The 26,520-nt window shown below is 38.3% G+C and overlaps 1 protein-coding gene across 2 annotated transcripts in view; it reads right to left on the bottom strand.

The window, feature by feature from the left end:
- The window catches only part of LOC143889861 (NAD(P)-binding Rossmann-fold superfamily protein), a 50,298-nt gene that overhangs the window by 13,017 nt on the left and 10,761 nt on the right, over positions 1-26,520 (bottom strand). For both annotated transcript variants that reach the window (XM_077394235.1, XM_077394236.1), the window contains 9 exons: positions 18,928-19,056; positions 18,594-18,662; positions 16,016-16,192; positions 15,806-15,842; positions 14,494-14,576; positions 12,276-12,350; positions 1,011-1,085; positions 446-532; positions 229-344 (listed from right to left, as the gene is read on the bottom strand). In XM_077394235.1, coding sequence (XP_077250350.1) covers positions 229-344; positions 446-532; positions 1,011-1,085; positions 12,276-12,350; positions 14,494-14,576; positions 15,806-15,842; positions 16,016-16,192; positions 18,594-18,662; positions 18,928-19,056 — 848 coding nt within the window. The remainder of the gene's footprint in view (positions 1-228; positions 345-445; positions 533-1,010; positions 1,086-12,275; positions 12,351-14,493; positions 14,577-15,805; positions 15,843-16,015; positions 16,193-18,593; positions 18,663-18,927; positions 19,057-26,520) is intronic.

The following is a 26,520-nucleotide window of genomic DNA, read 5'->3' as shown; positions in this document are numbered from 1 at the left end:
GATAATATCCGAATTCGAACAATATCCGTCGGAATCGAATTTGAAAGAACAAATAAATATCCGTCGAATTCGAATTCGGATAGTGTATAATGGAATCGAATTCGAATTCGGATATAGCCATATCCGCTTCGAATTCGATCCGTTTACAGCCCTATCAAGAACCACCAGTCAGCACTGTAGGAAGAGAATAGTGAAACCTAATTTTGATCCCTATCAAAGAAAAAGTACCTTATGTTCCATTCGTTATCTGTATGAACTGAGCACTCTGTTTGGGATAATGTTTCAGCCTCCATCTTAGCTTTAGCTATGGCATCTCTAGCTGGCTTTGTGAGAATGTACTCTTTCTACACAGTAGATATGACATCCACAATCAGACGAGATATGACACTGAAACGTAGTTTCAAGAGAAACTTAAACTACCAACAGTAAATCCAAATCACATTACCTGCCGTTCGAGACAAGCAGAGTTTGAACATTGAGGATTTGGCTTCATCTCCATGGTTGGGAAATAGTCTTTAAGAGCATTATATCCCTGCAATCCAAGTATAGTATCATAGAAACGTCAAAACTAAGTCATGATGGTCAGTATGTGGTTATAATGTCTCAACATGAGTAGTTTTAAAAATTATAAGCAACTTTCAAAATAATGTATATTATTATTTCTAGTGCTGGCCATATGATTTTTTTTTAACGGCTATTGCTGGCCATATGAATTGAAGACTAGTCATGCAACCAAGTTACTTATAACATTTTATAGAAGATCGGGTGGGTCTCTCCTTTGCATATATTTAAGAATGCAATTTGACCCAAAAATATTGTAATCTTACAATGGCAGTAAGCTACTGGAAGCACAAAATATACTCATCACATTTCACATCTTGGCCAAAAAAAGCCCTGAAGAGCATAAAAAGATGCAAGAACCAAATAAAAATAACAATCTTACTCATTTCAGAAGGATTCACTTTTCTTAAAAAAAAATACAAAATGAACTAGGAAAGAAAAAGGATTACCAAGTATGGGGATACTTGCCCAAACTTCAGTAGGAACTTAAGTGTGTTCTGAACTAGAAGACCAGCAACAACACCCTACAAAACCAATTCACACCACCATTTAATAAAAGCATTAGATGAGAAAAATAAAGAAACAACAAATCAACAATTAACATGTACGGGGAACTAAGGGATAATATTTTCAAACTCAACTTGCCAACATATTAGCAGGAAAAAAGAACCAGGACTTAATAACAACAATCAACCATTTACAAATAAAGGTATTCTTTCATACTTAATCAAGGTAGCTCTATTAAACTTTTATGAAACAAAAACCATGTCTTAATCACGGAGAGCCGACCAGGAAGTTAGCTCCCGCGCATTTATGCCAGGTGAGCTAGAGTGTTCTTAGCATTGTTTAAACACCCTGTGTCACCCAAGTCAGCTCCCTTTTACCTTGGACGAGGTCTCATCAGAGTCCGACTTTCCGACTTTTGAAACACTGGTGTTTTAGAACAAGCAGTTTATTGGCTAAAGTGCCCAGTTAATTTAGTTTTGTCTAGTTCACTGATCTTGTAATGACTGTGATTAATTTTTTTGATCACCTTAAGATTTAGGCCTTTGGATCGGTAGATCTAAATTTCAAGGGTGGGGATCGAAGATCCATCGTTGATCAACGCTTAATCTTAAAAATTTAATCGCTCTCTCCCCTTGATTATCTTAGATCCATTGCTCTTTTGGATCAATGCCTATTGAAAGGTTATCAAGGCTTGTTGTAATGGAATAAATTCCATGAAAAATGTCACTTAAAATATGGAAAAAACCGAAAGTTTAATGTGTGGGAAGAGGGCCACGTTTTTCCTTGCTTGGAAAAATGTGCATACTCTTAAATAGAGAGTGGACCACCTCCAAATTATTCTAATTCTAAAAATAAATTATATTCCTTGATTTTTTTTAGATATGATCTAAAAATCTAGGTATAGTAAGATATAATTAGGGATATCTACTGACCATGAAAAAGGAGTGAATGAGAAATAAAATAGGAAGATTCCAAATTCTATGGGCAATTACACGATTCCCCATGAGGAAAGAATTGTGCACACAACTCATTGTGCACATCTTTTTCCTCTTTTGGTCGTTCCTTTCATTTCTTTTATTTTAGTTTGAAATTTAAAACCCCTTAAAGATGGCTACTATGCCTTGTAGATAAAGTCAAGGGGTTGGATTGATGGCAATTTACCATAGCCTCTTACCACTCACCATAATTTCCAATCTTAAAATAAGGAAAGTAAAATAGTATTAAGAGAAAAGTGGTGCACTCCCCCCATTCTTGCCCAAAGAAAAAAACGTGAGAATAGAGGGAGAGGGTCACTTCAAAAAAAAAAAGAAGGGAGAAGAGAAAAAGGGGAAGGGAAAAACCCTAGTCATCTTCAAGCTTTGTAGCATCACAAGAAAGTATATTGTACCTACTTATGTTTTACTCAAGTTTTACAGTGGGGGAGACAATGAAATCATAAGGCTTCACTTTTATTACTCAAATACATTTTGGTCAATCTTAAGGTTTTATGTGTATTGTGATTTGTGACTAAGTAAGTCTTACAACTGATTCTTTTATCTTCTTTATATATATCAAACAGTAAAAGAATTTATACGCAAGTTAAAAACCTTGTATTGATTGTTGAATCTCAAACGTATGTTGTATGTATTAGTAAACCTTCCAAGTGACCCTATATGTATGTCTTATGGACAGACTTCTAAAACCAAAAGATTTCTTTTATATGATATAATTAATTTCAATTATTCCTTTTTTTTCTTTTTATTATTTTGGGTCCAATGAGTTTATACATGTAATCATTTATTTATATATCTTACGTATAGAGGTGTATCTAAATTTCGTTTCTTTTCAACTCATGGGCATATGTTAAATAACGTGATTCTTTTATTTCCAAAATAATATATGTATATAGAAATAAAACTACTAAAATTTTATTTTATGTAGGCCTTGATTTACAACAGACGTATGTACCTATTGTTCGTAAGAACAACCTCGCACACGTATAATTTTGCCCAAACAGTGCTAATGACATGTACAATGTAAAAACGATTTTTTTAATTATTACATGAGCCTTTTTCCAACAGTTGAATTAAGGTGGGGTGAATGGTTTTCTTTCAATTTTCCCATAAATGATTTCACACCTAGATCAAATGATTTTTATGTTATGTCAGTTCTTATGACCCAATAATCATAAGTGTGAATCTTAAGAGAATATAATGGTTTCTCTTGAAATAGACCCTATGCCTGTTTATAAAAATTTGTGGGATGACCTTCTCTTTCAAAATGGTCATTATTGCCGACATATATTATATATGTAATTATTTCCTTAAAAGTAGTTCATGCGTGCAGGCAAGGTATAATAGCTAGTGCATTATTTTCTCAAAACAGCCCCTTTATTTGCAATATAGTAGGTTTCTTGCATGCTATTATGTATGTATATTTTGGGGGTGGCATGCAAATAATACGAGTACGAGTGCTTAACTGTTTGAATGACCTCGAGTTCCGAATAAGTGTTTCAATTGTGTGTTGTTCCTTATACCCAAGAACAACATAGAAAACTAGCATTTTTATTGGTAGGTGTTTTAATACCTAAACCTGGACAGCTATAGTGCTGCCTGTGTGGTATTTATACCTTAGACAGGACAGCAGTTGTATCGTTCCAGGTACCCTGTTGACCCCAAAGCCAGGGGCTCCTCCCGATAAAAAAAATATGAAAATGATTAAAAGAACCTAGACCAAAATAAGCTGACTCTATTTCACTTATTGATTTGCCTTCAGGACCGCTTCTTAGCTCCTTCTAGCAGGGACTGATCTATTCAACTTGTAGTAAGTTAAAGGCAGGTGATAGCTAAACTTTGCTCGTATGACTTTCAATTATGCAACAAGAATGGTGAAGTATCTAAGTCTTTATGTTTTCTAAACTATTCTATGAGGAATGAAATTTTATCTCTTGTATTACATGTTGGAAATGAATCTGATTTCTAATAAGGAATTATCAGTTTAATTGTTTTATCATATGAAATAACTTGAAAGTCGTATGGAAACATAAGAAATATCCAAAGAGGAAATGGGAAACCATTGAGTTATCCCCGTAAATAAAGGTATACAACTTGGGGGAAACGCGCACCTCCTAGTTGATGTCGGAATCCTACGGAGACCAAGAGTCCCTAGGCGGTATGATCTACCGTAATAAGTCCACGCAGAGTCGACCGTGTCGGCAAGGGCAACAAGCTAGTGGGCTGGAGTGCCCTGGGTTTAAATGAAATTGTTACGATAAGAATGTAGCAGATTATATTGTTCCTAATGATTATTGAACTATTCTCTTTCAGTTATTAGTACATTTGATCATCCTAAATGATTTTTCGATTTTGGTAAACCATTATTTTGAAAATTTTCAATTGTCTTATCTATAATATGGATCTTGATGTGTTGTTTTAAATTGAATTCTTATACTGGTTCAGTTTCTATCATTCTGCTGACCTTATTTTCTCCCCAGGATTAGAGAATTCTAATGAGAGTGCGTTTGCGCACGAGGACGTCTAGGAGCGTAGGATGATGGGAGCAAATAATTAAGGAAGACGATACCCTTCGTCAACCCATTTGAATTTATTTTAAATTGGCTAGTTCAAGACTTTACTTAATTGAGTAAATTAGTTTTAAGTTAAAGTTATTGCTGGAGACATTTTGGAAATGGAATAAGAGCGATGGCTATTTAATTTTCATATATGGTTTTAAAAAAAAAAAAATTATGGGTATTTTTGCAAGTTTTGCTTGTAGCGATCCGGTCATGGAAATCGGGTCGTTACAGATCGTCAATCAAAATAAAAGATGACGGAGCAAGATCTCTATATGTTGCATGGATTCTTTGCCCACTATGCCGAATCCGTGTCGACACATCTCCACACGCGAATTAGACATGGATTCGCACGGGACACACTCGGATTCTTGCCATAGTTGTGTGCTCGTGTCCCGCACGAATCCTATTTTTTTAGGAGAATCAAACTCATCATTGTCTTTTTTTTAAATGTGAATCCTGTATATTTTCCCTTTAAACGTGTTATTCTTCCTAATTTTTTTACACGAAAATACAACCGGTACTCTTTTAATAATTTAATAAAAACCCTAGTGCCTCGACCCAGGACCCTCGAACATCGACCCTCATTCCTCCTTCAACTCTCTTAATAAACACTCTACGCCTCCGACCGTAGCCCTCAAAATTTACACACACACACACACACACACACACACACATATATATATATATATATATATATATGTAAATTTTCATGAATATATATACATATGCATATGCATATATTTTAATTTTTAATTTTTAAAATTTTATTTTATTTAAAAATTACCGAATCCACGAATCCTACTTTTGGGGGTTTGGCGAATCCGACACCCGACTCCGTGTCGGATCCTGACAAGCAAATCTGAATCCATGAAACACATCTAATATATTAACTCAAAGAAGCTTTAAACACTTTGGAAATCAAATTTAGACAACTATGGAAGATGAGAAGTTAAAAAGCAAGCCATCCAACAACGATTTCATTGGATAATTTCCTATATATACGAATCCCACGAACTAATCAATTTTCCCAAAAGGAATCATAGTTGCAAGAAAATAAGTCTTTTTGGCCAAAAACCATGCCTCGGTACATCTTGTGCATTTATGCCAGGTGAGCTAGAATATTGTTCTTAGCATTGTTTTGTTAGAAAAAGAAGAATGAAGAGGAGAGAAGAGAAGAGAGTGACTTAGGGATGTATCCCCCTCACTTATGTATTTATATAAAAGAGAACATAGTACACTGACCATCTTGCCCTAAGGCATATACACACTTCTAACGCACCCCCCCAAGCTAGAATGTAAATATCATACATTCCTAGATTGTTACAAATATCACTTAGCTTAGCTTTACTCAAAGACTTGGTAAAAACATCAGTTATCCACAGATCGAGTGAGGGAAACGCATATCTCACCCTTTTGTATTTTCTGGCGTTTAAAATGACAGCCTACCTCTACGTGCTTAGTTCTCTCATGAAATACAGGATTTGTAGCAATATGAATACAAGCCTCATTGTCATAATAAAGCTGAACTGGAAGAGATGAGGGGAAACCAAACTCAGATAGGAGAGATTGCGGCCAGATAAGCTCTCCACTCGTATGTGACATGGCTCGATATTTTGCTTCTGCACTAGATTTGGAAATTGTGTCTTGTTTATTGCTTCGCCATGACACTAGGTTACCCCAAACAAAGGTACAATACCCAGTGGTGGATCTCATATCTGCTGGAGACCTTGCCCAATCCACATCACAAAAAACCTTCTCACTTCTCATGCACATGCTTCTTGAATAGTAGGCCTTTTCCTAGCGCGCTTTTCAAGTAGAGAAAAATCTGACTAAAGTGGGAGGTGTGTGGCGCTCATAAACTGACTGACTACCCCCACTACATATGAGATATTTGGCCGAGTGACTGTGAGATAAATAAGCTTCCCAACAAGTCATCGATACCTGCCTAAGTCATCCATCAAGTCTCCCTCATCTGCAAGCAGTTTTGAATTTGGGTCCATGGGAATAGCAACTGGTTTCATACCCATAGAACTTGTCTCCTCCAATAAATCTCGCACATACTTCCTTTGCGAGAGGGAGAGACTACTACCAGAATAAGCTACCTCAATCCCTAGAAAGTATCTTAGACGGCCCAAGTTCTTTGTGGAAAATTCCTTCTATAGAAAGGCCTTCAACCCCTATATGCCAATTGTGTCGCTCCCTGTAATGATAATGTCATCCACATAGACTATGAGAAGGACATGCCCAGCATTAGAACGACAACTAAAAATAGAGCGGTCAATTGCACATTGCTTCATGCCCAACGCGCATGACAACATCATTGAATCTCCCAAACCATGCCTTGGGAGATTGTTTGAGCCCATACAAAGATTTCCGAAGTGTGCACATGGAGGAGGACATCTCCCTCTGAGCAACATACCCAGGAGGTTGCTGCATATAGACCTCCTCAGTCAAGTCGCCATGGAGAATAACATTTGTAACATCCAACTGATATAAGGGACAGCCTCGGTTGACAACAAGGGAGATAAATACTAGCACTGAGCGGATTTTGGAAACTAGAGAAAATGCCTTGGTGTAGTCTACACCAAATGTATGGATATCCCTTAACAACCAAGCGCGCCTTAAGGCGCTCCACAGTGCCATCAGGCAAGTATTTGATGGCAAATACCCAATGACAACCAATAGGCTGAGGCACCATGAGGGACAGGAACCAAATCCCAAGTATGATTGGCCTAAAGAGAGGCTATCTCAATATCCATGGCAGCACACCAACCGAGATAGGCAAGAGCCTCTGGCACAGACCTGGGCAAAGAAATAGAAGATAAGAGGGAGACAAAGCTGCGAAAAGAGGGGGTGAGGTGATCTTAAGAAACAACAGAGGAGATAAGATCTGCAGTAGTACGAGAACGAGTACGGGAAGTAATAGGAGAGTCTACAAGAACATCTGAAGAGGAAAGAGGAGGTACCTGAGATGGGGGGTCTGGTATCTCGGGTTGAGAAGGCATTACGTCAGGCGTAGGGTGATGGACATGTGGCCGCATATGTCGTTGATAGACCTACATGGGAGAAGGAGCAGGAGGAGCCGAAGTCACCTGCAATGGAGAGGAAGGGGACACAACAGGGTCAGAGAGAACAGGAAGAGGAAGTGGAACATGAGGGATGAAGACAATGGGATTGCTGTCAGTAGGAGAAGTAAATAAAAAGACGGACTCAAAGAAGGTGACATCAGCTTAAAAAAAGAGATGGCGAAGCCGAGGATTGTAGCACCTAGAACCTTTATGGGTATGAGAGTAGCCTAGAAAGACACATCACTCCGCTCGAGGGTCTAATTTATCCAAACTAGGAGTAAGGTTGTGAACAAAGCAAACATAACCAAAAACCCGTGGAGTAAGAGGAAAGGGATCATGATGAGGATGTAAGAGCAAAAAAGGAGATTTACCATAAAAGACAGAGGAGGGAAGCCGATTAGCTGAGAAACATGAGGTAAGGATGGCATCACTCCAATAGGCTTTAGGGTAGATATATCAAGCAAATACATGAGTTTCTGCTCGGCTACACCGTTCTACTGAGAGGTGCATGCACACGAGGACGGGTAGATAGTGCCATGAGTGGATAAGAACTACTAAAAGCCATTAGAGGCAGAAAAATATTCCCAAGCATTATCGGTGCGCAAACATTTAATACGACAATTATATTGGGTAGTAACCTCAGCATGGAAAGTACGAAAAGTAGTAAACACCCGAGACCGATCCTTAAGAAGAAAGAGCTAGGTGATACGAGAGAAGGCATCAACAAAAATGATGAAGTATCTATAACCAAGAAGAGACATAGCCCGGGAAGGACCCCAGACATCAGAATGTACGAGCTCAAATGGATTTGAGACGTGACTAATCACTCTGGAGAGGAAGGACACACGATGGTGCTTCCCAAGCTCACAGGACTCACACTGAAAGGGTTGAAGAGGGCCAGAATGAACGGAGGATTGCTGAAGTCTCTAAAGGGAGGGATGGCCTAGACGGCAATGCCACTGATAGGTATCAACAAAACTATGCAACATGCCACAAGGAGGGCTACAGTCAAGGTGATAGATACCATTCACCACATGACCCGAAGCAATCGTCTTCCCAGTCAAAAGATCAAGAAAAACACAATGAGAGGGGAATAAAGAAACTTAACACTTAAGACTCTTGGTAAGTTGGCTAACAGAAAGTTTTTTTTTTTGAATGGTGAGAAGATTTTATTACTGAAAATGAGACCGAGAAAGTCCCAACAATACAACGAGAGAATAGAAACAGAATCAGAGAAACAGAGAATAATGAAAATAAAAACTGAGGAAGAAAATAAAAAAGCCCTAAGCTCTCCTTTGACACTCCTTGTCTTCCAATCTGTCTGCCTCCCCATTAGGAGACCGCCTTACATGTTGGAAGGGTACTGAAGCCGAACCCAATCTATCCTGGATCTCGTAAAAAAAGGCGGGAAATCTCCTAGTAGCCGCGTGTGGTCCTCTTAGCCATCTGATAATGTTAAGAGAATCCCCTTCGACTACAATCTTGTTTAGATCTACATTTAGGAGCAACCTAATTCCTTGGAGAATAGCACGGACTTCCGCCTCGTTAGCATCTGCAACCCCAATCGGCCCACTGAATGCCCATACAACTACTCCTTCATCCCGCAATAAACCTCGAATTCCATAGGATCCTGGGTTTCCAAGGCTAGAGCCATTAAAATTTAGTTTTAAAATTCCGTTGGCCAGTGGGGCCCAAGCTTGAATAATTTTTGGTTTGACAGTAGCAGCACCACATATCTCCTTCCAACCATGCCATAAATCAAAAGCCGATACAAATCTAAAGCTTTCTAGAGTCTATACCCAAGATATTGTTAAAGCACCTAAGGAAGTAAATTAAAGGGCAACTTAGGAACACAAAGCACCGATGATAAGGTAAGACCAAAGTGAAGGAAAATAGTACCAATACTAGAGATGGGTGCAGTGGTCCCATCAGCCAAAGTAACAGTAGAGGCGGGATGAAGAGGCTTAAATGAACTAAGGGAAGCATGGTTACTCGTCATATGGTTGGAGGCGCCAAAATCATTAATCCAATAGCCAAAGGAAGTAAGAAGCGAAGCAAGTAAACTATTGGGCTGGGCAGAAGGCGCAACAGGTGGCTGGTGGTGCGCACGCAAGCGTAAAAACTCATCATAATCGGCCCTGGAGATGCGGGCATAGCCATCATGGGTGTCTGGGCCAGCGGAGAAGGAAGTCTGCATCAGGAAGACGGACATATGTGATGTGAGCAGAAAAGACCGGACGGAACTCCGGATGTAAGACATAGCACGTACTCACTGTATAGTCTGTTACCTGACAATGAGTGCGAAAAGGGCGCCCACGCCCTCCAGAATCATGATCATAGCTACGACCGCCACGGCCCAGACGGTCACCAACAACATATGGACCAAGAATAGAAGCCCCGAGAGAGTGATCACGAGCCCCACAGCTCTGCATACTGCGTGTCGCATGAGAAAAGACCTCTGCAATCAATGAAGTAGGTCTGTCAAGTGTGACGGAAGTCATCTGTGGGAATGAAACGTCCGCAGAAGGAGAATAACTAGAAAATGGAGCCGAGGGTGAAGGAGTCGAGCTAACGGCGGGAATAGTGCTGATATGAGGATCCATGATGACGAGAGGTGCCATGAAGAAGGAGATAGAGGGAGATTCTCAGCCGCAACGGCATAAAATAAACAAAGGAGAGACGAAGAATCATGCGACGCGCCCGACCATGATACCGCGGCTCTGATGAAGGGACATAGCAGAACAAGACATATAATCACTAGCCATGAGGAATACAGGCTAGGAGAGGAAATCGGAGGCACAACGCCTCACTTGGGCATTTCAGCAAACACGTGGCGTGCAAAAAGGAGAAGAGAAACAAGTAACATAGATCGGAGCTGCGGAAATGGATAAAAAATGTGCTAAGATGATTTAGGTCATGAATGAGAGGGGCTAAAGCCCAAGGAGGGAGTACGACAAGGGTTTGAGGGTCTTAGGTTTAATGGTGAGGGTTTAAGTTGAGGGTATTACGATTGGAGGATTGATGGAGTGGAGGAGTGAAGGAGTGGTGGTGGAGAGGCGAGAGGGGCTGGTGGATTGTGGGGCGTGGAGATGATGAAGACAAGGGCGAGAGGAGCTGGTGGAGTGAGGGGCGTGAGGTTCCAAGGGCGAGAGGAGCTGGTGGAGAGGCGTGGATGAGGGACGTGAGTTGAGGAGCGTGAGGCGAGTGGAGAGAGGAGAACATGGAGAGGCGTGGAGATTGGAGTGGTCGCCGGATGGAAGCGGGAGGAGTGTGGGGCATGGAGATGATGAAAAGTAAGATGGGTTCTTCCAATGGAGGTCCATAGGGACCGAACCTCTAGGGCTCTGATACCTTGTTAGAAGAAGAATGAAGAGAAGAGAGTGAGTTAGGGATGTCTCCCCCTCACTAATGTATTTATATAAAAGAGAACATAGTACAATGACCATCTTGCCCTTAGGCATATACACACTTCTAACATGTTTAAACAAAATTCCCTGAGTCAACTTCCTTTTACCTTGGCCGAGTTCTAATCCGAGTCCTAGTTTTGAAACATAGGCTTTTAGAACAGAAGTTTATTGGCTACAGTGCTCAGGTAATTTGGTTTTGTCTTGTTCACTTATCTACAATCAAAACAAAAACATGACAGGGAGCAGGATTTCTAATATAGTAACTCAAAGAGGCTTTAAGCACTATGGAAATCAAATTTAGACACAATTATGGAAGAAGATATGAAGAAGATGAAAGCATGCCATCCTGCAACGTTTTGATTGGACAATTTCTTGTATATACAATTTCCATCCACTAACTAATCATTTTCCCCAAAAGAAATCATAGTTGCCAGAAAAGATGTCTTTAAGGCCATTTACAGAGAGAATGTAAACACGATATGCACTACAATTTAAAACCAGTCAAAGATTTATAATAAGTCCTTACATAACCAGTCTATCTCACCAGGAAGAGGATTAACTTTCTCATGATCCATGGAAGGGGAAAGTACACTAACTAATGAGGAAATATTTGAGGATCCAGAAAGCACTGATATTTCCTCTGGAACAGCCTTTCCAAAAAAAAAAAAAATTTCCTGTGAAAGGTTATAGCCAAGGTTTAAAATTTCGGTTTCGGTAACGGTTTCGGACCTTGAAATTTCAAAATTTCGGTCGAAATCTGGTACCTAACTCGAAACTAATATTTTATTCAACATTAAATTTCGGCCGAAATTACCGAAATTTCGGTGAAATATTAAATTAATATTAAAAAAAACATTTTTTTGGTCAAATTTCGGAAAAACCGAAATTTCGGTCGAAATAAATGACCGTTTCGGTTTTTACCCATTTCGGTGTCGGTCTCCACCGAAATCCGAAATTTCGGATTTCGGTCGAAATTTTAAACCATGGTTATAGCTGCTTGAGCATGTAAGAGTGAGCCTAACATAATATATAGCCAGATAGCAACAGGTCCCACAACCCTTTATAGCTGCTTGAGCATGTGAGAGTGAACCTTAAATAATATATAGCCAGATAGCAACAGGTCCCACAACCCTTTCTAGATAACCTAAGTATCAGAACGAAATAAAACAATCGCCTCACCATTGTAGTTGGTAAAGATGCAGCACAAACCCCTTCACGCTTGAGCGTGCGTTCATCAATTCCAGATGCCACAACCTAAGAAAAATCACAAGTTAATCTGCATACTCACAACCTTAATTCAATGTTAAAAAGTGATTAGGGCAGTCATATATCCAAAAATATACTCAGTTGGACCTTCATCAATGTCTAGTATAAGATGCTACTTACATGAACAAAGCATTATAACTTTGCTGGTATCTGTATATTTTTCCACTCCATAAAATTTAAACAAAAATATTTCACACCGGCTTTCAATGCACATGGTTGTTTCGTTTTCTAGATTATGTTATGTCTTCAATGGAAAGTTTCACAAATAAGTTATACAAAGTGTCTCTACTGTACAAACTACAAAGAAAGGGAGATAAAAACATTGTTCAAGAAGGCATTTAGAACAATAATGCCTGGGAAAACACTTACAATTTGTTGAGGAATCACCTTTGTATGTTGAGGAATGTGGTTCCATTTCCTTTTGGATAAAAAACAGCAAGCTTTCATTAAAGAAGATGAGAGAAGATACAAGAGACAAAGTTACAAAAGGGGCAAAGCTTATCCGATACTCAGATGTGGTCTTGAACCATCTCTCTAGCTTAAGTATCTGCTACACTGTTGGGATTCTAGGGATATACAAAAAAGACAACTATACCTCTCGTCAAGTCCAAAATTACATAAATAATATAGGCATACTCCATAGGCACTAGGCATGATTTTCACTTCATTGCCCATGCATTAGGGGGGTCACCCTCCACTAGAAAAATAATATGTGATTTAGTCTTTGGGAAATTAGTTTTCTAAGGGAAACAAGTTATCAAAATTTGTGGGAATCATGTTTTATATTTTTACCAAATTTTGGGAAAAAAAAAACATTTGGAATGGGTCCCGAAGCAGTTTTCAGGTGAACAGGTTTGTCAGATTGTTAGTAGTTTCAAATAAATAGTTGAAAGTATGAAATTCAAAGATTTTTAGAATGGGGCTAGTAATTCCATAAGCCTGCCACCATTCCAAGTAGCCTGAATGTGAAGTACATCAAGTAGGACAACTTAAAATGGAGGAATTGTCTAAATCTATGAGTGGAAATACCATCAGATGCCATTCAAAAGTAACATAATCATTATATGTAAATAAACCAATTATACACAATTCTGAAATGCAGCCAAGTATAATGACAAGTGGATCCTCCAACTTGGAAAGCACTTGAAATACTCCAAGCAATATGGCTAAAGAAGACGAAACCAGATCCAACCCCATCTGACAAGAGTCTCGATGTAGGATGGATAAAGGAAGATATTGTATATGTAGTCTAATACCAATTGACGTAGGATGAGTGGATCAATAGTAAAGGTCCTTGAATGGGTCTCTTGAATTCTTGAAAAGTTTATTAAATTTTTTAAAAGGATTAAAGAAAGGTTTGAGAAAGTTAAAGATTTGATAAAGAATAGGTAAAGAATGTAAAGGGTAAAGATCAATAAAGATTAGTTATACCGGGGGGAAAGATTGTTAAAGGTTGGGTTCTTGAGCAGTTGGGTGGTTTATAGGTTCTGTAGGGAAGGAAATCGTGCATTGGTTTGAGTTGTAAGGATATATAAAGGGCAACGTGGAAAGGGGAAAAGAGAAGGTGAAAGAGAATGTAGAAAAAAGAAAAGGGACGGTGGATGAGTAAGGAATGGCGCAAGAAGTGATTGTAGGAGCTGATGGGGAGGGCCGTAGATGGAATGTGGTGATGAGCAGGAGAGGAAGAAGGTTAGAGAGAGCACAGAAGGAAAGAAGGGGCAAAAAGTTGGGAGACTGCCAATGCTCCCAGTGTAAACTGGTGGGTTTTAGAAGGGTGGAGTGCTGGTGCTGCAAGAAGATCTGGTTCGGCAATGACACGAATGCGAGCTCTAACTGAATATAATTGAATATGATATCTAATTTATTTTAACATCAACTTCCTGCATGAAAAATTGGATATAATATTGTGAACGTGATGAGATTTGTGAAAAAAATCAATACGACCTCTATCTGATTATGACGCAACTAACATAACACTAGACTTCTTTTTTGAGCAATAATTAGAGACCATATCTGGTCTATTACTTTTGCAATCGCCGGCAACATAAACTTCTACACAGTTACATATAATAAATACCATTTTAAGGTTTCCTTGAATTGTCCTAACGCAGATAAATGAAAATGAACCTACCAAAGGAGGAGCACATGCAAAACAAGCAGTTTCCCCAGGAATCAGCAACTGTATGTGACCTGAAACTGCATCTTCAGATACTCCTGCGCAAATTTTTTCACACAAATACCCTCATTAATTCCAAAGTGATATGATTTAAACAGGAACATTGTGTTAATTCTATCGTGCAAGATTTAAATGAAGAAATTTAGAATTAGCCATGATATGATTCCAACTGTCAACCATTTCAAAAAAAAAAATGATTCCAACTGTCAAGATGTCAGTACATAACTGAAAATGAAGACATTTCTTTTAGTTGGACAGTAAAGATAGTGGAAAGCATTAAGGAGCCCATTCTATCTATGATAAAGAAAATGATCATGGAATTATAACAGATATTATAAAACCAAAAAAAAAAAGCCGGAAATATCTGACCCATAATATCAAAGTGGTCCTTAAACTCAACAACATAAATAACTTCACTATGAACTGAAGATGTGATTCTTCAACGTACTTTTCACAGGCCCTTCAGGCTCATGTACCTTGTTGTCCATGAATAATTAAGTGTTACAAATTTCCTTTAATAGGACAGTAGTGATAGAGCTGTATGGTCACTTGCAAAAGCTTTATACAGTTCAAATAATCTAATTACTAAGGTTTCGTTAAATACAAACCATCTTTTATGTAAGCTACATCAAATTTAGAGGAATATCCTCAAAACACACAATCAATTCAATTATAGCCATCAAATGGGTTGTGTTCAGAACTTTACAATGTTACAAATTATGACTAATAGTTAAATTATCCATGTGAAAAATTCTCTAGAGGTTCTTCCATAACTTGTTAAATAAGCTCATTTAACACTACAATTAACAACCATTTCAAAAAAAAACACTACAATTAACAAATGCATTAGGTGACTAAAAAAAACACATTGATAGTCATGAATCTAGTTAGATGTTATCTGTGAGGTTCTTCCACGAGTCATGAAATAAGCTCCTTTATTGTAATAACTAATTAGGAAATCATATGATCATTCTACAGAACAATATTTATAGGAGCAATGCTAGACTGACAGGTGACCTTGCAAAAAATGGGGCAAAGGGCACCCCCATTGGTCAATATGCATTTACCATGGCATAAAAGATTATGATCATTAACTGCCATAAATGCATATTGACCAATGGGGGAGCCCTTTACCTCATTTTTTGCAAGGGCGCCTGTCAATCTAGCATTCCTCTATTTATAGTCATATCTCAGAAGTGAATGGGAAGATGATAAATTCCACAAATGGCAGACAACTTGATCAAATGACAAAAACAAGTTCTCTTACCTGACTCCATCCATGTCTGCTTCAGCTCATTGCAAGCCTGGATAGCCACAATTGCATCAGATATGAAATGAAAAATACTTAAAAAATAAAGAGATAACAATCTTTTACTCTGACTACATTGCATAAAGGAGTAATAGTCAAGCATCCCAAACAATGAACACATTTAAATCAAATTTTGTATAGCTATCTTGTAAGAGTGGTGGCAATTACCTGGTTTACAACCATGCGTGCCTCATAATTATCTACACAGCTCAAAATAAGATCCACTCCGCTACTATGCTTACTTGTGTGAGAATTTGCATGCTTGCTTGTGCGGGAATTTTGACTTTTTAGGCTCTCCGTGAAAGTTTCAAAACCTTTCACAGTTGTGATGTTCTGCGTATAGCTCTAAACAGAAACAAAAATAAAGTCAGTATAGGGAAATCACCTATTTATCCACAGAACAACAAAGGGTGAATTTAAGTGAATACAAGCTGAACAGGACTAAAGTATGCAAGTCAGGACTACAAGTGATATGGCAATCAACCTATCTGTCCTTAGTAATGCTAAAAAGCAGCTGCCGACTGCTTAGGTTTTGTGCCTATGGCATCCATCATCAAAAGAATACAATCCCCAAAAGCATAGTATGAATAGATGCTTGTCAGAATTATAATGCAACCCATCCAAGTAATCTGATTTATTTAGTGTGTCCAAAGCTATAAAGAATGAAAAAGTGAATTTTCTGTAACTTCCTATAGATAAGCCACCCAAGGAAAGAGATTAAGAAAACGGAAAAAGTAAAATATTAAGATCGAACAAGAGTTGTTTCAGTGTTTTCCTGAAAAAAACATAATATGTTTTTTCTGAAGATAACATAATACGAATGCAGAACGAACATGCAGTAAGAAAACATTTTTTTACAGCAATCATCAACTTTTCTCCAAGATAGAAGGTGGGATTCTAGTTCAAAGATCTTCCCTATTTTCTGAAGTTAGGACAAAAGCATAAACAGAATAAGAGCGGACAAGCCATTGGCCACTTGGACAGATTTGAAGTGTGGTCAGTGTGTAAACCCAATCATGAAGTTGACAGGTGTTGACGCAATATTAGTAAACATCCTAATTGGAGTGGCAAGAAGCGTGGAGGTGCTAGCGGCCGCCGGCCGGACTGCCAACTGTTGGTAGTATATTTTTGGATGGCTTCATGGTCATCGTTTTGGAATGCCTTATGGGGTCAATCATTGATTACCTTGATAAAATTTGTTCAATTTTCTCAGAAAGTGTATAATGAGCCAATTCAACTGAAGAATAGAGCTAACAACTACGAAAACCACTTCTGCTGCTAAACACTATGGAGCCCAAGTACCTTAGCTTCCCATGTTTACTCATTCTCCTTATTCCTTAACTATTGACTCAGAAGAAATAGACAATAGTGCATGTAATTCTAACCTTTTTAATCTCTTACACCTACTGGTACTTCAAAAAAAAAATTTGATTAGTGGATGGCTGTTTTTCTTTGAGGTAATATTCCTACTCTTTTGTTATTTTCTTTATATGTTCCTAGTCTTCCAATTAATTTAGGAAAATGAGAAATTCACCCCTTTCTTTTCCCACTTTCGCCCCTGTTTACCGGTTGTGAGTTAGAACCAGTAAACAAATGATCATGCTTATTTAGTGCCCTCGATCGATCAATACCTCATTCTGTCACAACTTCAACACCGCTGCATCGTTGCTGCCCTGCCCATGAAGCCAATTTTCGTCCTTATGATGTTCATGTTTTCACTACAGCCAGCGCCTCAACTGAGGGCCTTCAACTCTCTCAAGGTCTAATGCAAGCTAAAGCCCTCCACAACCTCTGAGCTCGCCCAAATATCTCAAAGGCTCGCCCTCACCTTCCATAGCCTATGTTGCCATCGACATGGTGATAACCAAGACCAGCGATCTCCCTCATCGTTTTCCGACCATCCCTCATCACCATTCTATCTCCACATCACGGCCGTGCTCTCATTGAACGGAAAGGGAGGTTTAATTGGCAAGATTCCACATTACTGGTTGGACCACTAGTTGAGCCTCCCATCACCAAATAAATGTTTTATGAATGATATATAAATGTCTCTTTTGCAATGGAGATTAGGGAAAGTTGGGATTCATCCACCATTAAACTCTCTTCTTGTCTTTGCCATTCTCTCAGCCCTCACACTAGCAGTCTTAGTCCTCATCTAGGCACTCCACTTGACAATGAACTGAGGCTTCTCTTGGTTGCTTTTCCCTTTTTGTGTGTGGTCTCCATCAGGAACATACATGCTTAGTGGTAGTAACCCTCTAGAATCATGCCATATGAAACCCACCTTAGGCATCAAATACTAGCTACTGCCACCATTAGTTATCAAGTCCTTTAACTAACACTAATTTTGTACAATCTGTAGCTTTTCTCATTTTGAAAATTTAATTTTTCAGTAAGCATGATCACAAATAAATTATCTATAATATAACCATAAGCATGATCACAATAAGTTATCTATAACATTAGTTTACGTGGACTCTTAATAGGTAATACTTTACAACTTCCCTAGGAAGTGCCAATTCCATGTGCATTGCCACTTCATGCAATTAAGCATGCATGTGATTTTATATAGGAACATAATTCATAAGAGTAGCAACCATCCTAGCATAATCAAGGACCCAGTGACTACATAACCCTCCACAAATCTCTATAAGATGTAAGAAAATCAATTCAGGAAAATTAGAAAAAGAAATAAGCGTACACACGGGAATGACTTGCATAAAATCGATCTTCATGAAAAAATTACCTCAAGCACAACATCAGGATTAATATCTGAAAGGGTCTGAACAGCAGCATCTGTCTTGGTCATACCAACCTGAGACAAAGAAAAAATGTTTTGTATTTCTGAAAAGGGTGACATAAGCTGATTATTCCTCAAATAAAAGACGATGTCAAGTTCCTGACATTTTTATTCTCAGTTCACTATTTCAAATTGCATATAATGACTCCAGGTACACAATTTAATGCTAGTACCACAGAGGGTAAAATAAGAATTCTTAGTTTCAATTAAACTATTATCCCTCAAGTAATGCAATAACAAATGAGAAGTGACATATGGGCAAAGTGAGGAAGAAACGCACCTGTTCTGGACGAAAGAATAGCCTATTCATGTTAGCTAACTCCACTGTGTCATAATCGTACAACAAAAGACGACCTATGCCACACCTTGTGAGCATCTCAGCAGCAACACTGCCAACACCACCTATTCCCTGTGCCGTCCCAAAATTATTATAAAGAAACCTCGGTGCCCGAAACAGAATATCCAAATTAAAAAAGAAATGGGAAGTGTCATTCAAATCAGAGAGTGACAGGTCATAATGTTCATTACAAAAGGTTTTATCCTACTCAAGAATAAAGAATGCAAGATGACTCTAAAAATGAAATGTCGTACTCACCAAGAAAAAATAAATTGAAACTGAGGCCTTGAAAATATTCCTTGAGGGAATAACAAATAATCTCCCATTCCAAAAAAAAAATGATCAATTTAAAGTGTAATGATTGGAGCTCTGAAGTCTTGAGGGTTAACTAAACCTCCAATCTCAAGCAGAAGAACCAAGATCCAAGAGTGCAGCAAGTATGCAATGATCCATATAACAGGAGGATCTGCCCCAGTAGTAATAGTCCACTTGATATATAAATGATGCAAAGAGTACCACAAAAAGAAAAGAACACAATCGAGTTATTCCACACCTGAATGAGACGAGACAAACAGAAAACAAAAGACAGAAGATTGGACTGACTCCAATTAAATTTCATGGTTGTAGGCTGCAATGCATAAAAACTCAGACAACTGTCAGTAATTCAAGAGTAGAAACCTAAATGCTCTTCAAATTCTACCATAAACTACCAAATGATCACAAACCATGGTTTTCTAATCCTAACAAACCCAAACCAACTCAAGTAACAAAATCCCAGAGTACTTTAGACTTATCAAAAACTCAACCAATTTTGGCACCACATTTTGAATGTATGAACTTGCATAAGAAGACCAGAAAAATAACATTAATTCATGAAAAATAAAAATAATCCCCATGATCCGACTCAAATGAACAAGGCCCATTGGATGACACAAGCCAGTCTCTAGATGAGGTCATGATGATATCACTTACTGGGTTATTTTTTAACTCTCTATTCTGCAAGAATGATTGGATTTTTCCTTCTTATTTACATTAGCCACTTTTAAGAAGACCCTTTTAGCACAAGTGCAGAGAGAATCTTGTTGGGTTTCAGTAACTAGCCAAGCGCTAGTGAAAGTTGTTAAAGCTAAATATTGAAATCCGAACTCACACCCTAGTCATGCAAGACGCTTAGGTTCAGGCATGCACTTAGGGATGCAACTCGGGTTGGGTTGGATCGGGTTGAGGCCAACCCTAACCCAACCCAACCTAAGCCTCAGGTTGAGGATGGTCAACCCTAACCCAACCCATCTAACCTGAAATCGGATCGGGTTGAGTCGAGTTGGGTTCGCGTTCACCTAGGGCCAAACAAAAAAATACAATAACCAAGGAAAATCAAGATAAAATTAGAGGATGGAGGTCGGGTTGGGTTGCCAAGGCCTCAACCCTAACCCAACCCGAAATTAAATCGTGTTGGCTTTTCCCAACCCTAACCCAACCAAACCCGAGGAAATGCCAACCCAACCCGAGCCAAAATCAGGTTTAACTCGTCGGGTTCGGGTTGAGCCCGACCAAGTTGCACCCCTACACGCACTTTCACCAAAACTTGAGCCAGCACCTGAACCGAGACCTAAAGCTGAACCGTTGATCAGTATATGGTGTGCTCTGCATCAATTCGCACTGGCAGGAAAGAACTCGACCCCAATGAGTTGATCTCTCTATAGTAGTCATAAATGTTATGATACCTACATATGGACACAGATAAAGATACTAACACAAGAAGGGGCATAAAACTCGACATTTTTATGGGTATCACGTATCATAAGAAAAGATATAAGACATTTATATATGAACTGCAATAAAACTTATTGAAATTTAACATAGACGATGAAATCAATCTAACTACTATATATAAAGGCAAAATGATGGGTTAAGTTCTTCCACCATTTGCCGTTATTTCTGCTTGTGTCCCACTGCCATAATTCCAATCCAATTGTATCCCACATGTAAGGGCATTTGTGCCATTTGCCATTATTTCTGCTTGTGTCCCACCTTTTGATCCACACATCAGCATTACTCTTTTGCCATTAACCCCTTTGCTGATATCTAACATCTGTCTCTATGAGAAATTATTTGAGGGTAAAATCGTAATCTACGTACGAAAAGTACCGACACAGGGTACCTGTCTATGACAATTACGACAAAAAACTACCAAGAAGAGGTAAAGACATATGACAATGACGAAAGAACTACTTTATATTACTCATGCAGGACACTTGCAAAATATTGATGGATTCCGGGCACCTGAAGAGGAACAACAATTATGGAAACCCCTATCAATTGGAGGGCTAGGATCAGCCTATATCGATTGGAGGGCTAGGATCAACCTATGGAAATGGTTTTACGAGCACAACCGATTAATGTTGTGTTCCATCACATGGACGGTTTAGATCGGAGGGTTCGGATCAACCGATGAAAATTATTTTTGGGGCACAACCTATGTAGGAAGTGGCCCATCCAAAAGAAATTTCTTTTCTTTTTGTCTGGGATTTACACGTCAGCATTACTCTTTTACCATTAACCCCTTTGCTGATATCTAACATCTATCTCTATGAGAAATTATTTTAGGGTAAAATAGTAATCTACGTACGAAAAGTACCGAAACAAGGTACGGGCCATACCGTACATTTTAATAGAGTGAGGAGTGCGATCATCAAAATACGGTGAGTAGTGCCATTATAAAATATGGTAGTGAGAACATTAGCACTATATATAATTTCAAACCGTCGTTGTTACTTGGATGTTCCCACGCAGGTCGGCTTCAACCCAAACCCGACGGGTTCAACCCGAACCCAACGGGTTCAACCCGAATTTGGGTTGGGTCGGGTTAAGCTTTTTCGCAAATCGGGTTGGGTTGGGAAAAATCAACCCCAATTGGAAATCGGGTTGGGTAGGTTTGGGCCGTCGGGCAACCCGACCCGACCCGAAACCCGAATTTGGGTTCCATCTGAAGAAGTTCTGTATATGTGTGTTTTTCTTTTTCAACATTGAAATAGTCTCCACAGTCCACAATTGACGGTTTGGATAATCCTATGGTTCGGGCCATACTGTACTTGAATCAAGTGAGGAGTGTTATCATCAAAATATTGTAGTGCGGATAATATTTCCCTTTGTTAATTGTTAGTCCCTGTTTGGTTTGGATTTTGAGAACCGATTGTGAGTTAAAAACTGATTATTGGTGACTCACTATTGGTTCTCAAAATCCAAAACAACCCGGCTTGAGTTGAGGTGGTCAACAATTGGTACCATATCAAATCGGGTCAGCCCGACCCAACCCAACCTGAATTGGGTCGAGTTGACACCCAAGTTGCACCCCTAACGATGACGAAAAAACTACTTTTTCTTATTCACTACGTGCGGGTCAAATTACAGAAATGTTGATATTACGAATGCAGGACACCTGTAAAAATATTGACAAATTCTGGGCACCTTAAGAGGAACAACAATCATGGAAACCTCTATAGATTGGAGGGCTAGGATCAGCCTATGGAAATGATTTTACGGGCACAACCTATTGATGTTGTGTTCCATCACATGGACAGTTTAGATCAACTTATGATGTGGTCTGTACAATTTTAAATGGAGATGCATGTGCATTTTTACTAGTTAATAATAAAAAAGTAGAATTTATAAGACAAATACTTGAACCATAACTGCAAATTTGAGACACTAACAAGCAAAAGGCATAATAATTAATTACGAAAGAGTGACATACCACATACATTTTGAAGCATGATAGTTATTTTCACCAATAAAAGTATCCATAAAGTATCCCTTATAAGTATTGAAAGAATATCCAAGGTTTTAAAATTCAGTTTCGGCCATTAGTGAAACGATAACATTTTGGTTTTGGTACGAAATTTCGCCGGAAATCTTGTAAAATCACGGAAACATTTCGGTATGAAATCACGGCCGAAATCCAGGTAAGATTATTCACCACTGATTTTTATTTTTATTTTTTGTCATTCTGTTTTTAGAAATATCTTAAAGAAATCCCGTTGTACTTGCCCTTTTCTGTGGGTGGAGTTGATTTTTGTCAGGCTACTTTGTTTTTTTATCTGAAAAATTGAATGTTATGCATATTTCAACTGAAACATTAACGAGAACCCAAAATTCCAAACGAAATCTGGTATTTTTTTTAATCGAAGTGGATTTTGTTTAGTATCAGCCGAAATCGAAATATTTAGGGCGAAATGAAATGTTTTGACCAAAATTTAAAACCATGATAATATCTTGTCGGACACAATACATTGAGCCCTCACAAGTACATATGTCCTGTAGGATAGACGTCTTTATTTAGTCCTTGCAAAATCACTGGTGAAGAATATATATGTCATATAGCATAAGCTTCTTCTCCAATTTGCGATAGTAGGTGTGATTGTCGTTTTTTCTGACAAATTAGGTGTGATTGTCCAGTAAAAACATCCTCCCACGTGTAGCCATGCTACATCATCCGGTATTAGAGCTTGAGTTTCACGATCGAGATGCGCATCTATGGCACCAAGAACGTGGTAGATGGCCCAAGTAGCGAGTAGCAATTCATAAGGTCTTGGAAGAATCCAAGGGAGAGTTCACAGCACTGAAGAGGCAGGTGGAGGAACTCAAGGAGCAGTTGAAATCGATCCGAGCTTTTTCCATAGCGAGAGATAGCAAATCAAACGTAGACGTTGTGAGCCAGCAAAAAAGTTATCCGTCGCAACGACCAACGAGAGTTGAGGCTACCAGAGGTGATCCCAGGAGTTGGGAATCAGGTTTCAAGATTTGGAAGGTAACATGAAACCATTCTATTATTACTTAGAGCAAGAATCATAAATTGGGAGTCACCGCAAATATATGACGAATATTTAGATAATGGGTATTGAATCATTCCTAAAAGTTTAAGCAATGAGTTATTGACTTTTGACGGTGACAAAGTGATCAACAAATCACTTAAAGTGATGGCTGATGTGGCCTATAAATAATAAACAAAGAACCAAAAGAAATTAAATTAGACAGTTTATTAGGAGGGTTAATGAAAATTGAAAAGATGGGCGAATGGAAACTCAATTTATTCATCAATTTATCTCGGCCTACTTTTATTAGACCCTATATTGAAACCTACGATGAGGATCAAGATAGAATATATTTTCATCTTGGGGATTATATAACATGGTTTGATCATCAACCGTTTTGATTAACGATCATTCTTCGATACTTCGACTCGAGGATGAGTATTTTTTAACCATGGTTTTAAATTTCGTCCAAAATCTGAAATTTCGGACTTACCAAATTTCGGCCGAAATTTCGAGAAACTCAAATTTTTTACTATTATTTTTCTGAAATTTCAGCCGAAATTTGGTAAATATTAAAATATTGCTTCTTTTTTGTGTACCAGATTTTGGCCGAAATTTCGGGATTTCACCAGAAATTTCGGTTTAAAACCATAATTTTAACCATGGAAAATAATGCAACCGAAAAGAATATGACCCCTTCGAAAACTTTTTCCGGAACATGTGCTCTTCGGATGATTCAAATCCAAGGACGGATTTTCTCCAACCGAGAGAGGATGATACAATCAAAATCATAGAATACAAATTTGAGAAGAATCGGACCTATCCAAAAGCGGCACCCAAGTGGGCCCACGTGCTTAGGCATCATTTCCATCCACATAGTCATAGATTGTTTTTCCGTTTTCCACACATGGTAGTCGTAGATTGTACAATTAATTATAAGAGTAGATTGCATGTCCATTTCCATCCAAGAACAACTTCTATTTTCGTTAATTTTCAAAAAAAAAAAAAAATCTATTTTCGTCATTCTACTTGTAGCCTACTTTTTAGGCATCAAATCATGTTCATTTGGCTTGATTTTGGTATTAATAGAAAGGTTTTTCGATTACCTATCAAACGAGCCCAAAATCACATGATTTGAGGAAGTTATGGCAGATTTACGGATAAGATACATGCCGATTACGGGATTTCTATTTTAGGGTTATTTTAGCCATGTTTTTAGCTTTTATGTAAGTTAGTTTAGATGGACGGCTGAGATTAATTGCTTAGGTTTTAAGCTTTCAAGGTGGTTGTAGAAAATGGGTATTTAACCTTCAAGAGGGAGGTAGGGTGTCACAAATTAATCTAAATATCAAAATGTAGCATTATTCAAAGGATTTAAAGGCCAAAAATTAATCTAGTCACACTAAAAGACGCAATTTTCAGATCTGCACATGTGTATCTTGGTAATTTCCAGTGTCAACAATCCACAAGGATCGATCCAGTCAACTAGCCACCCAATATAACCTCATTTGCAGAGTTTGGAGAACATCAATCAAGAGTACAAACCCAGAAGAGAAAATTTAGACAGAGATCCAAAATTAGGGCTTCAGTGGATTAAACATAAGATCAAAGACGTGAAAATCAGGCTTCTTTTTTTTAAAAATAAAAAGGAAAGTCAAAACGGATATCTAGATTTAATAGAGATTACTTGAGAGAAAAGAGAATGGAGAAACAATCTATAGAAGAGAGAGAAATTGAGAAAATATCTTGATTTGCAAGATAATCAAAGACTTCACATCAATAGGGAGGTTTCACACCTGCAAGATAATAAAGGCTTCCAGATTCATTCTACATTAACTCTCTACAAGGTGGACATTATAAAATAAAAAGGGGGGGAGAAAACGTGTGATTTCTCCTAAGAAAAAGTAGTAACTACTATCTCCCTTATCTCCAACTCATAACTATTCCTTATCTCTAACACATAACTAAAAAGTTACCAAAAAAAAAAAAAAATACATCCATGGCTCATTAAATAGTCTAGTACTAGCAAAGAAAAATGAAAATAAAACTCTCTAATGATATAATAACCGTCTAGCTAGAAACAACACACCAAGCTCTGAGTGTATATCCTCATAAAACTCTGATCCAATCTGTCGAAGAAGTGAATTGTCAAATCGATGGTGCGGTAACTCCTAGTCTAGCCATATCAAAGTCATGGATAGCTGCTGTTGTCGTCGGTTGCGCTGTGATACTATAAATCCAGTGTCGATGTCCCCATCAATCTCGATACCACTTCAAGACTTATGACTGTCGCTCATCTGTTTCTAGATTTCTGCAGCATAAGTAGAAACAGTCCTCAAGATCATCAATATGCACATCCTCTTGACGGAAAAATGAAATCCTTGCATTCCAACATTGTGGTTGTAATTGGGCACTGCACTGGAGCTATCAAAGGCAAAGAGGATAGTAAAATTTGGAACTGATTTGCTGTTGCTTTTAACTTTTCCTTTAGAAGAAGCCTGACCAACAGGAAGAGGAACACCTGCTGCTTTGAAAGAAACCGCAATAATGGCAGCCTGACTGATCCTCTGCGACAAACTATGGAGGATTCCTTAAGAGGAATCTCAAAATTCACAATTCAGGCATTTCCCCCACTCCCGAGCAGTTTGAATGGCATCCCCAGAAAAGTAAATCATGATCATTTCTACTTGGCTGACAGACAAAGACGTCCAATTTGGCTGCTTCA

The sequence above is a fragment of the Tasmannia lanceolata genome, unplaced genomic scaffold (assembly GCF_043159265.1).
Source record: "Tasmannia lanceolata isolate RefF3 unplaced genomic scaffold, GAP_Taslan_0.1 ptg000013l, whole genome shotgun sequence".
Taxonomy (NCBI): Eukaryota; Viridiplantae; Streptophyta; class Magnoliopsida; order Canellales; family Winteraceae; genus Tasmannia; species Tasmannia lanceolata.
The sequence above is the reverse complement of the archived record's forward strand: the minus strand, read 5'-3'. Positions and strand labels throughout refer to the sequence as shown.